The sequence below is a fragment of the Chlorocebus sabaeus genome, chromosome 8 (genome assembly GCF_047675955.1).
Source record: "Chlorocebus sabaeus isolate Y175 chromosome 8, mChlSab1.0.hap1, whole genome shotgun sequence".
Taxonomy (NCBI): domain Eukaryota; kingdom Metazoa; phylum Chordata; class Mammalia; order Primates; family Cercopithecidae; genus Chlorocebus; species Chlorocebus sabaeus.
The window spans coordinates 108,285,702-108,298,642 of NC_132911.1; the positions used below are offsets into that span (position 1 = coordinate 108,285,702).

General features: G+C 35.4%; 1 protein-coding gene across 2 annotated transcripts in view; it reads right to left on the reverse strand.

The window, feature by feature from the left end:
• LRP12 (LDL receptor related protein 12) overlaps positions 1-12,941 on the reverse strand; it is a 97,071-nt gene that overhangs the window by 9,884 nt on the left and 74,246 nt on the right. For both annotated transcript variants that reach the window (XM_008001330.3, XM_008001329.3), the window contains 2 exons: positions 10,338-10,473; positions 517-719 (listed from right to left, as the gene is read on the reverse strand). In XM_008001330.3, the coding sequence (XP_007999521.3) occupies positions 517-719; positions 10,338-10,473 (339 nt within the window). The remainder of the gene's footprint in view (positions 1-516; positions 720-10,337; positions 10,474-12,941) is intronic.

Sequence of the window (12,941 nt, forward strand, 5' to 3'; positions counted from 1 at the left end):
TTATTGTTATTCCATGAAGATCTTTGCGTTTTGATCTAAAAGAGAGGACTAATTCTGAATTATTCGCATTTGTATGATCTGGTCATGCTTTTTAGACACACTTTAAGAAAAGATGTCTTTTTTTCTGAGACTATAAACTATGAAGGTGAAATCTGTTAGGTCTTTTCTTTGGGGGTATAAAAACAATAATTACCACAAAAATACATTCTGAACTAACTTTCTGGATATGAGTAACCACTTGAGAGATAAAAGGCTATTCTTAGAATAAATGTATTTAAGATGTTTAAAAAGAAAATTAACCTTAGTATATGAAGTTAATCATTTTGTTAGAATTATACAAAACACTTTTTGGAGACCCAGCCTTAGGGCATCTGACTTGAGCTTCTAATCCTCAATCTCAGCTGCCTCGAGAGCCTACTCCTAATTAAATGAACATTATTTAGAAGATTAGCTCCAAAGTGACAGAGCAGTTAATACCATAAAATTCAGTTCAATCTTTCTTATTTAAAAACACACCTGAAAAATATGCCAGTCTGAAACCCTTTCTAGAGACGCTGTCATCTGAATGAAACCTAATCCAGATGTGGTCTTGTGAAGAGATATACGGAGGTGGAATTGTGGAACCACAAGCTCTGTAACTTTCAATATTCTTGTATGTTTCTATTGTCAACCAGTCCAAACTGCACCTTCTGGATCCTTGAATATCAAAATCCTGAAAACTGGGAAAAAAAAAATCAGAAATGTCTATTAAAAAGGCAATTTTGGAAAAAAAAAATCATATTACAATGTAACTGAGGATATTATTATAAGCTTCCATATATTGACCGATTCTCCTGGGTCTTCCAGGCATACGACCATATCATTAGCAAATAATAATACTAATTCTATGTTCCTCATATATGTATTTCTTCTCCAGATTGTAGAAAAATACTTCTTCACAAGTAATGCCAGTTTCAAAATAATGTTAAAAAAACAGGTGACAGGTGGCACCTTTTCTTTTTCTTCTCTGTGTGTATGGTTGGGAAAGACCACTTCTAACTCAGAACATCCTGAATTGTTCTGTGTTCCAACCAGAATCACCTCTCCCCAATCTGATGAACTGAAGTAAACACAGAGAAACTCAGCCTTCTCTTAGATTAATACTTGCTTAATAAAAAGTTTGCAGCTGACATTCTTAGGAAAGTAATTAGCACAAATCTGAGCAAGGTAAAAGACTGAAAAAGGAACACATGAAAAATGTTTTTGGTGAAAAGTCCCTGAGTTTGGGAATACTTTTTTACATAAATCACTTTATAGCCAAATACTATCTTGTAGTTAATAAAACGTGGGCATAAGTATAGGTCAGAAACATCAAATAAGTAAAAGCACATAGAAAATTAGTCATTGGTTATGAAAAAAAGAGAAACCAAAATACAGTTTTACAGTATCTGAACATGTCTCACCAAAAAGTAAAGATCTGACTTTATCTTCTTGCCTTTGCCTTATAACTAAGTGATAGTAAAGTTAATTACCCAAGGATTATTATATCAGAATGTTTCTTCTTCAAATATTCTGAATAACTAACAAAAGCTGATAGACAATTTGATTGTTTCCAGGTTTGCACTATTATGAACTATGCTTTAAAAACTCCTGGCCAGGCACAGTGGCTCACACCTGTAAACCTAGAACTTTGGGAGGCTGAAGTGGGCGGATCACGAAGTCAGGAGTTTGAGACTAGCCTGGCCATGGTGAAACCCCATGTCTACTAAAAGTACAAAAATTAGCCACGCATGGTGGTGTGTGCCTGTAGTGCCGGCTACTCAGGAGGCTGATGCAGGAGAATCTCTTGAACCAGGGAGGCAGAGGTTGCAGTGAGCCGAGATCATGCCACTGCACACCAGCCTGGGCGACAGAGCGAGACTCCGTCTCAAAACAAAACAAAACCTCCTTATACATGTACATATCTCTCTTACACACAAGAACAATAAATTCTCTAGGACAAACTGTTCTAGAACTAGTATTGCTAGGTCAGAAGAATAATTCCTCTTTAAATCTGACACACCCTGGCAAAACATGTTTATATGAACTTACAATTCTACCAAGTCTGTACTGTATATCCCACACATTTAGCAAAATGACATATTCTATTTTTTAAAATGTTTTGCCAATTAGATCGACAAAAGAGATTTGTCACTTCTAATTTGCATGTCTTTATTTACTGAGATTGAAATGCTTTTCCAATTTACTGGTTATTTCTATTTCTTTTACTCCAAATTGCCTTGTTTTTCAAATTGCCTCCTTTATTCATTAATATTTCTTATTTAAGAACTCTACATATTATAAACATGAGCTTATTTGGGGGCATGTCTGTCATGTAAGACATGTCATATCCACCTACATCCACACTCTTTCCTTCCAACAGTCAACGTGGTCAGTCTTTTTCATTTTAGTCACTGATGGGCGGTATCTCTTATTGTGGTTTTATGTACACTTCCCTGAAGACAAATTTGCTGAACATCTTTTCATGTGATTGTTGGCTATTTTTATATCTTCTGTGAAGAATCTGTTCATGTCTTTTGCCCATTAAAAAAAAAAAAGTTATAAAAATCCCTTTTATATTCTTGGCCGGGCATGGTAGCTCATGCCTGTAATCCCAGCACTGTGGGAGGCTGAGGTGGGCAGATCACTTGAGGTCAGGAGTTCGAGACCAGCCTGGCCAAACAACATGGTGAAACTCCTTCTCTACTGAAAATACAAAAATTAGCTGAGTGTGGTGGTGCAGGCTTGTAATCCCAGCTACTCAGGAGGCTGAGGCAGGAGAATTGCTTGAACCTGGGAGGCGGAGGTTGTAGTGAGCTCAGATCACACCACTGCACCCCAGCCTGGGTGACAGAACAAAACTCTATCTCAAAAAAAAAAAAAAGGATTCAAGTCCTTTGTTAGATATGTGTATTGCTAATATTTTCTTCCAATCTATGGTTTTGTCTTTTCATTTCCTTTTTTTTTTTTTTTTTTTTTGAGACGGAGTCTCGCTTTGTCGCCCAGGCTGGAGTGCAGTGGCCCGATCTCAGCTCACTGCAAGCTCCGCCTCCCGGGTTCATGCCATTCTCCTGCCTCAGCCTCCCGAGTAGCTGGGACTACAGGCGCCCGCCACCACGCCCGGCTAGTTTTTTGTATTTTTTAGTAGAGACGGGGTTTCACCTTGTTAGCCAGGATGGTCTCGATCTCCTGACCTCGTGATCCGCCCGTCTCGTTTCTTAATGGAACCTTTTAATGAGCAGAAGTTTAAAATTTTAGTCTTGATGAAGTCTAATTTATTATTTTTGCTTTATGTTTAGTGCGTTTAGTGTCCTAAGATATCCTGGTGTTTCCAAATATCTCAACGATGTTCAACTACTTTTTAAGTATTTCAGAGTTTTAGTTTTTACATTTATATAAATTTTTATATTTATATAAATGTAAAAACTAAAAAGCTGAGATTCATATAAATTAATTTTTGTGTGTTTTCAAGTAGAAAATGAGATTTTTTTCTTACATTTATCTAGAACACAGAAGATACTAATTTTTGTTCTATCACACAGTTAAATTAGTCTGATGACCAAGAACTTGAGGAGGTTTGGTTTTTTTATACTTTGTTTAAAGCGAGTTTGTTTCTGCTTTGCCCTTAGTCTCAGGGAGAATTCTTAGTTTAAGGACACTGTCTTTACTTGTAAAGTATGACACACAGAGTTTCATTAAAAATCTCAAGGCATTTATTTATGAAGCCCTATACTGGGTCTCGCCTGTGATGGACAGGATTCAAACTCCCCATGCTGCCTCTGCTGTGGTGCACAGCAGCTGAAATCGTATAGTCTTTTCAGCCTTCCCGCTGTTACTTTCCAGCAGGTTCCTCGGAGTCTTCTTTATGCACACACAATTCATGGGTCAGCTAAGGATCTGAGAATAATTTAAATGCAGTTACTTTCCAGTTTGCGGTTCTCTCCTTTCCAGGAGTTACCTTATTAATTAATTTCCAGTTACTGTTGCAGCCTCAACTGCATCCTGACCCCTCAAGCTAACAAGACCATGGTGATCTGCTTGAGTTCCAGTCACTCCACGTTGCACGGACTGGCAAGAATCTTAGAGAACTGGTAGGAAACAAGCCTATCTCACGAAGAGTGGTTCCTTCTTTCAGGGGTGGAATACTCTCCAGTTTTTGCCAGTTTCTTATGACTCTCCAGATCCTTCAAATAGTTGGTTTTAAAATATTTTATCCAAACTTTATAGCTCTTGTTTATGGGAGGCCTAGTCCCATTCAAACTAGGGAATCCCTTAATAAACTTTTAGTCCACTAAACATTTAAGATTCATGAAGGCAAAGGCTGGGAGAGGTGGCTCATGCCTGTAATCTCAGCACTCTGGGAGGCCGAGGTGGGTGGATCACCTGAGGTCAGAAGTTTGAGACCAACCTGGCCAACGTGGTGAAACCCCATCTCTACTAAAATTCAAAAATTAATTGGGTGTGGTTTTTAATTTTAGTCTTGATGAAGTCTAATTTTTTATTTTTGCTTTATGTTTAGTACATTTAGTGTCCTCTCTAAGATACCTTGGTGTTTCCAAAGATCCCAAAGATGTTCAACTATTTTTTAAGTATTTCAGAGTTTTAGTTTTTACACACCTGTAATCCCAGCTACTCAGGAGGCTGAGGCAGGAGAATTGCTTGAACCCGGGAGGCAGAGGTTGCAGTGAGCCGAGATGGCACCACTGCATTCCAGCCTGGGTGACAAAGTGAGACACTGTCTCTCAAAAAAAAAAAAAAAAAAAAAAAAATTCATGAAAGCAGAAACATTGTCTAGAATAAGAAATAATAAGTATCTGTTCATGTATATCCTATTTGATTTAGTTTGCTAATTCATTTAGGATTTTTAAATGAATAAGTAAAATTACTTTTTGGTTTTTTAAATGCTTCATAATAATTTCTGTAATAAAAGCACTGTTGATGTATTTGTGCTCTGTGCCTATTTAGAATATATTAAGTTAGGGAGACAGTTTCAATTTTATAATGTTTTTTGGTTTAATCAGTGTTTCTTAAACTTTTGATCATTTAAATTTTCTTGGAAAATTGATTTTATGTTGATAGTAAATTTTATTACTACAAAGCTCTGTACACAGTACTTTCATACAATTTAAAGACATTTTTTCCTATCTGTGATCTTTAAGTTTGCTTTAAACTGCTTAAAACAAACATATAATTAGCAAATAAAAGTTTTCTCTTCCTTGCCATTTTTTTAATATCACCTATTTCTATCTATTGCACTGTTGCATTGACTAAGAATTCTACTATAACCAGTAAAAGCACACATTTTCGTCTTGGTCCTTGGTGCTAAAATTAACTTTGACATTAAATTTGCTTTTTTAAATTTTTTAACAGACATCCTTTACTAGGTTAAGGAAATTCCTTTTCTATTCATTTGGTAAAACTTGCCTATAAAACTAGTTCTAGAGTCTTAATTTGAATGCTGATTCAACTTCTTCAATGGCTATTGATTCTTCAGCTTTCTAATTCTTCTTGAATCAATTTTAGTAATATAAATTTTCTTAAAAATAATCCAATTAATCTACTTGTATAAAAGTATTAAATAAAACTGCTTATAATATTCTTATGACATTAAAAATGTTATGTTTATAGACACTTTTGCTCTTTTTATCTTCTCTTTTTCTTCAGTTTTGCTTTGAGTTTTATCTATTTTCCTGAGTTTTTCAGAAAGTCAGCTTTTTGTTTTATTGAATTTTATTATTTTCCTGGCCTTTACTTCTACTTTAAAATTTACCCTGTAATTCTTTTCCTTTCCTCAGTTAAATGCTGAGCTTATTTATTTTCTAATTTTTAAATCAATGCATTCAAGTAGTAAAGTTTCCTAAGTATTCTTTCAATGTATTCTAACAGCTTTAATATGTATTACTTTCACTATGGTTATTTTAAAACCATTTAGTCCCATTGTGATATCCTCTTTAATTCAGGAGTTATTTAAGAATATATTTCTAAACATACAGGTTTTATTTTTTTTCCTTTATTTTAATTGCACTGTGGTAACAAAACACAATCTGAATGATGTAGTCTTTGAAATGTATTGAGTTCCTTTGTGATTTAAAACATAATCAATTTTTATAAATGTTCCACAGGCTTTTGAAAAGAATGTGTATTTTCTGTTGAAATAAGTATTAAAAGTGTGTTAAAAATCTCCCACTGGAATTGTGGATTGGTCAAATTTGCTGGGCAATTCTCCACATTTTGCTTTGCATGTATTTCAGGCTATGTAGTTAGGTACATGAAATTTACTGCTGTTTTTTTTTTCCTGGTAGATTACCCTAATAGTTACCAGTATTTTGTGCCTTAAGCTCAATCACAATGGATGTTAATCTTCCTAGACTAGCTTTCTCTTGATGAGTAGCTCCAAAGCTAACCTTTTCTATCTCCTTGTTATGTTTTTGTTTATTTTTGAGACAAGGTCTCACTCTTCCACCCGGGCTGCAGTGCAGTGGTACATTCATGGCTCACTGCAGCCTCAACCTCCTGTGCTCAGGTGATCCTCCCACCTCAGCCTCCTGAGTAGCTGGGACCACAGGCAATGCGCCATCATGCCCAGCTAGTTTTTTGTATTTTTTGTAGACAGGGTTTCAACCACGTTGTCCAGGCCGGTCTCAAATTCCTGAGCCTACCTTGGCCTCCCAAAGTGCTAGTATTACAGGCACGAGCCACAGCGTCTACCCCATCTCCTTGTTTTTAGACATTCTCTATTAGTTTTAAGTGTGTTACAAACTTTCTACTTGGGAGAGAGTTCTCATTTTCCTCTTTTCCTCCTTTTTTTTTTTTTTGAGACAGGGTTTCACTCTGTTACCCAGACTGGAGTGCAGTGGCACGATTGTGGCTCTGTAACCTCCACCTCCCGGGTTCAAGCAATTCTCATACTTCAGCCTCCTGAGTAGCTAGGATTACACGTGTCTGCCACCATGCCCAGCTAATTTTTGTATTTTGAGTAGAGATGAGGTTTCGTTATGTTGGCCAGGCTGGTCTCAAAGTGATCCTGACCTCAAGTGATCTGCCCTCCTCAGCCTCCCAAAGTGCTGGGATTACAGGTGTGAGCCATCACATCTAGCCTTTTTTTGAATATATTTTTAAAGTTGCTTTTCCTCTATTAACTGCTCAATATTACTTCTATTTTTAATCAGTGGCTACCTTTTGATACTTTAATTGAAATGCTAAAACACACTTTTCTTCTAATAAAGGCCAAGTAAGAGTATTCAATGTTTCTCCTGTCCCCTCAAAAATCACAAATTGGTTGGAAACAATTTACACCTTTATTTTCACTAACCTTTTATTAAAATTTAGCATTTCCTTCACTTATGAACAACAAACCATGACAGTATTTATAGCACCGGCCACTCCACCACTATTCAAAATTAGAGATATTTTTATGTTACATTTCAGTTTTTACAGGTATCTAAAAATACTATTTACACTTACATATTTTTCTTTGAAATTAACCATCACTTGATTTTGTTAATGTGTTAATAAATAAGCATATATTACTACATTACAAATATTACAAAATATCTGATAGCTGTCCTTTAATATAATTGGTTCCCTTTGTAATGCTATGTATTTTTAAAAATGAATTTAAACATATTAATCTGGGAAATAATACATAGGTTTTACCAGACTATTAGGTGTTCGTGGCATAAAGAAAGTTGAGAAATAATCCCTGACAGAATACATCTTAAAGCGTTTGGAGTAAATCTGAGTTCCAACTTAATTTTGCTTGGCTGTTTTTCTCAGCATTCAATTTTTTCACACATTCTGGAATTTCGGTTTACAGGTTTATTTTATGGAAGTTTTTTGGTTTTCTCTCTCTTTTTTAACCCTCTCTTCCTTTATGTTCCCCTGCTTGGGTCTATATTCCAGAATAAGTCTTAAATGATGGTTCAGAGTATTAAAGATCCTGTCATGGAGTCAGCAGGTAACATAGTTATTCATGTTTGTTAGGTTATGCCCTTTCAGCTCTCTAAGCTCTCAGCCCCATATAAATTCAGGCTGTGGTTGGTGGAAGATTTTTCAGCCTCCTGTCTGGAGCAAAATTGCCTGTCCCTAGTCCTTGGCTTCAAGAAGGGTGCTGGTATTCAATCCTCTCTTCCCCATGGATAAGGTGGCCTTTGTTGATTGTAGTGGGTTCCAAGGGAGAGGAATGAAGTAAAAATGCCTTTATTTCACCATCTTAAGCAAGTTTTATACAGATAGCTCTCAATATTGTTTGTTTTTACTCCATAACTTTAGTTTCCCTCTTCTATCCAGATCTAAAAAATCATGTTTCTAATTCCATTTTACTAAGAATTTAAAATTTTTATGTTAAATTCAGGAATGAAGGCTGATTTTCTTTTTTACCAAGATGCTTTAAAGCATCTAGGTACACTAGATAATCATATACTTTTTCTTTTGACTTGTTAACTTGGTAATTTAATATTTCCGAATACTGACTCATTTGTATGTCTAAAAGAGCTACGTTTAATTACGCATATGATTCTTTTGAATCATTTAAGATTATACATTGCTAATCATATGTAAAACTTGTCTTTGTGTATATGCATGTATGTCATCTTTTTAAAGTTATGGTAGTAACATGATAATGACTTCAGTAAAGAATTTGAACAATTACTAAAATCACCTTCTGGTCTGTATACATCCAAATTCACTGCTCCCTTCCAGAATTGAGGAAATTCTCCTTTAGCTGTAGGGCTCACTTCAATTTTATTCTGCATTTTAGTATTGTGCTTGGTTTTCAGTGTATTTTACTTCACGAAATCTCAAGGATCCAATACATTATCAAAACCAGATGGCAGTATTTCAACGTAATCTCTTCTGTGCTGGTAAGATTTTCAAGTTTTACAAAACTGAACTATAAGCTGTAAGTTTAATTTTTAGGTTACAAGGTGAAGGTCTCTATAAATTCTAGTTTTATGCTAACAAACTCCCAATATGTGGTAAAAATGTTATTTTGCAAACACATAGTCATACAACAAGTAACAGAAAATAGGTATATTATTTACATTTCAACACTGACACTGTTACAGAGAGATAACCTTAATGGTGCATTCTACCACTCAATCAGGCAAGAGAAAAACACTGCCTGGAGGAGGAGAATAACAGCTTTTGTACGTGCCAAGCTCCAGGGTTCCAGAAGAGGTAATGTAGGGTACAGAAAAATAAAAGGAAAACAAACTATTGCCCTTGTTTATGGTTTCCACCAAAAAAAGGAGATAGATGACAGTCATGCTTCTCAGGAGACTGGTTTCCTCATTAGTTAATATATACAAAAAAGGAAGATGAAAAAAGATGAGAAAGTAGGCTAAATGTATAAGTCTTATTTTAAAATTGTAAAATGAAGGAATTTGAGTTTATGATCTCCAAAGTCTCTTCTAAATCTAAAATTCTATGCCTCCTACCCATACAATGTTACACACGAAAGCACGTTGAAGGTGCCTTTGTGCTACACTGTCTCTGTGATGGAAATGACATTCTTATTTGTGTTTTGTTCCAACTGCAGTTCTTCATTCAGGCACACTATTTTTTCCCTCGCCGTAGGTAACATTTTTTTCCTAATGGCCTTGATAGAATTTTCCTAAGCAAGCAATATCTAGTTCTACTAAATATATTCTTTACAATCTTATTCCTGTACTGTTTTTTTCTGCAAGTAATTTGCTAAATGTTTTCAAATTTAATCTTAACCTTCCTTATTTATATGTCACATTTATTCTTAGAATCTTAAACTTATGGTTATTTCCCTTAAGAAAGCCTTTCATTTGTATTCTTAACAAATGCTCTTTTGTTTCGAAGTTATAAAAAAAGATTTTTCTAGATATAGTAACTCTCCATTATCAGCTTGTTTCAAGTTTTATACATATATACACATATACAGACACGCATGACAATCGTGTTTTAACTTACTTAGGTAGAAGGCTCTACTAATGAGACAAAGGTTAAGGGCTCGATATCCAAGTGAATTATTGAGTTTTGTTTATTTGTTCCACTGCCAAAGATTAGTCTTGACCCTAATAGGCTATTTTGCTAATGTGTATCTTTTGTTAAAAAGCAGCTTAGAAGACTATAGATGATTCAATGCAAATACATTACCACCCTTAGAAAATAGTCAAAACACATACCAGATGGACTGTTATTCTTACTCTTAAGATGACACCAATAGCTGTTCTTTATCACATCTCCTGAAAAGACTTCTTTTTATATTACTGCATGTTAAGTAATAATAAATGAAAATGGAATTTATGTTTTATAATAAATTATGTAGTAATACAGAAAGGTAGAATTACCTTATAGTAATGATTTCGCCTGGGTTTGCCCTTATGAACCAGCTACAGTTGATTTTTGCAGGATATTCAGAAGGCCAGCCTGGGCTTGTAATTATGCCACTTGGTGCTCGAATTTGCTCTGGAGTCTCTCCACAAGCTGGAAGACAGCCAAAGCAATCTTTGCTTATTATTATACGTTCAAAATAGTACTAGGTAAGTCAGTGTTTATTTTTTAAAAACCAAAAAACTTTACACATCAAATAACATCCAATAATATATGGTAGTATCAACTTTAAAAAGTTATTCTAATGAGATATTTCAATTTCCTCCCTTTTAGATAAAGTTTCTTATTCCAATTAAATAGAGTAGCCCCACTTGTCGGACATTTTGCTTTCCATTGTTCAGTTACTTGGAGTCAACAGTGGTCTGAAAATATTAAATGGAAAATTCCAGAAATAAACAACTCTTAAATTTTAAATTGTGTGCTGTTCTGAGTAGTGATGACATCTCTTGCTGTGCCGCTCTGTCCCTCCTGGGACATGAATCTCCCCTTTGTCCAGTGTATCCATGCTGTGTATGCTACCCACCCATTAGTTACTTAGTAGCCATCTCAGTTATGAGATCAACTGTCACAGTATTGAAGTGCTTGTGTTTGCATCACCCTTATTTTGCCATTATGAATGGTCTCAAAGCACAAAAGCAGTGGTGCTGGTAATTCAGATATGTCAAAGAGAGGCTGTAAAGTGCTTCCATTAAGTGAAAAGGTGAAAGTTCTCAACAACAGAAAAAAAATCGTATGCTGAGGTGTCTGAGTTCTAAAGAAAGAATGAATCTTATATCCATGAAATTACGAAGAAGGAAGAAGAAATTCACACTAGGTTTTGCTGTGATACCTCAAACTGCAAAAGTTAATGGCCACAGTGCCTAAGTGCTTAGTTAAGATGGAAAGGCATTATACTGGACAGCAATCAGGTTTGGTACTCTGCAGTTTCAGGTATTCACTGGGGATCTTGAAGGTATCCCCCACAGATAAGGAGGGACTACTGTACATGTTTTGGGCAGGCAAGGAAATTTCCACCTGGATCACTGAATAAGAGTTCAAGATTACTGGCTTTGGCCATGGAGATTGATCTATCCATCTACCCATCTTTTTTCAAAACTCATCTTTCAAGTTTATTTTCTTTATCATAAACTACCTTTCCAATATTTGCTCACCTACTTTGTTTAGATCCTTAGGAGCATAATGCTGCTTTTAGGGTACTCTAAATAAGCCTAACAATAAGATGCTGGATTGTAATTTTTGTTAAGAAGTTAGTGGACGATTGAATAAAGATAGTAAAACATTCAAAATTACTGCAAAGCAGTTCTTCAATTTATTCCATTAATACTTCCAAGCTATTTATTAGTGTTATTAATGATTCCTACATTATTTAAAAGTAAAATCTTGAAATAGTGCTTAAAATATCATCATGTGATTAGATATCTGCATATCACAGAGGAAAATCTTCATGCATATAGAATAAATTAAAACTAATACCAATACTTTCCTGGATTATTCTTGCATTATCTGGAACTCTCGTCGTAAATAGTTAACATTGTCCAGAATTCAGTTGATAATGTGACAATTTATTCTCTCTCAATTAAATACGTGATGTTTAAGCCTTTAGTAGAATTTAAAATCCTAGAACCTCTTATTTAATACAACTTCAACAAATTAGATTACTTGATTTTAAAGTAACAGCAGATTAGAAGCAGAAAATTAGAAGTGGGGAGAGTAGCTGCCAGGGATACATAAACAGTTATCAGAAGTGATGAGTAAGTTTTCAGAAACACAATAAACAGTACATACTAAACTCAAAAACCATGAGCTCATAATTTACACATTATTGCCTGTCTCTCAAAAGGTAAGACTGTTGTATATTGTCATAATAAATTAATATTCATACTGATCTAAGAGTTGTTAAGTGAATAAAGAATCGGTATAGGCAAAATGATTGGTATAATACACGGTCTGCACTCCAGTGCTTTTTAAGTTCAGCTGTAGTTTAAAAATCAGGTAACCCAAGAGATGGCCAAATATCACTATTACAATTGTAACTTGGAAAAATAACTTTTTTTTTTTTTTTTTTTTTTGAGATGGAGTCTTGCTCTGTCTCCAGGCTGGATGGGATACAGTGGTGCAAACTTGGCTTACTACAACCTCCGCTTCCCGGGTTCAAACAATTCTCCTGCCTCAGCCTCCCGAGTAGTTGGGACTACAGGCGCGAGCCACTACACCCAGCTAATTTTTGTATTTTCAGTAGAGAAGAGGTTTCACCAGGTTGGCCAGGATGGTCTTGATCTCTTGACCTCATGATCTGCCTGCCTCGGCCTCCCAAAGTGTTGGGATTACAGGCGTGAGCCACCATGCCCAGCATTTTTTTTTTTTTTTTAAAGAGATGAGATCTCACTATGTTGCCCAGGCTGGAGTGCAGTAGCTATTCACAGGCACTAGCACAGAACACTACAGCCTTGAATTCTTGGGCTCAGGTGATCCTCTTGCCTCAGCTTCCTGAGTAGCTGGGACAACAAAGAGCATGTCACCATGCACGGCAATTTTTTTTTTTCTCCCGTAACAAAGGTTAT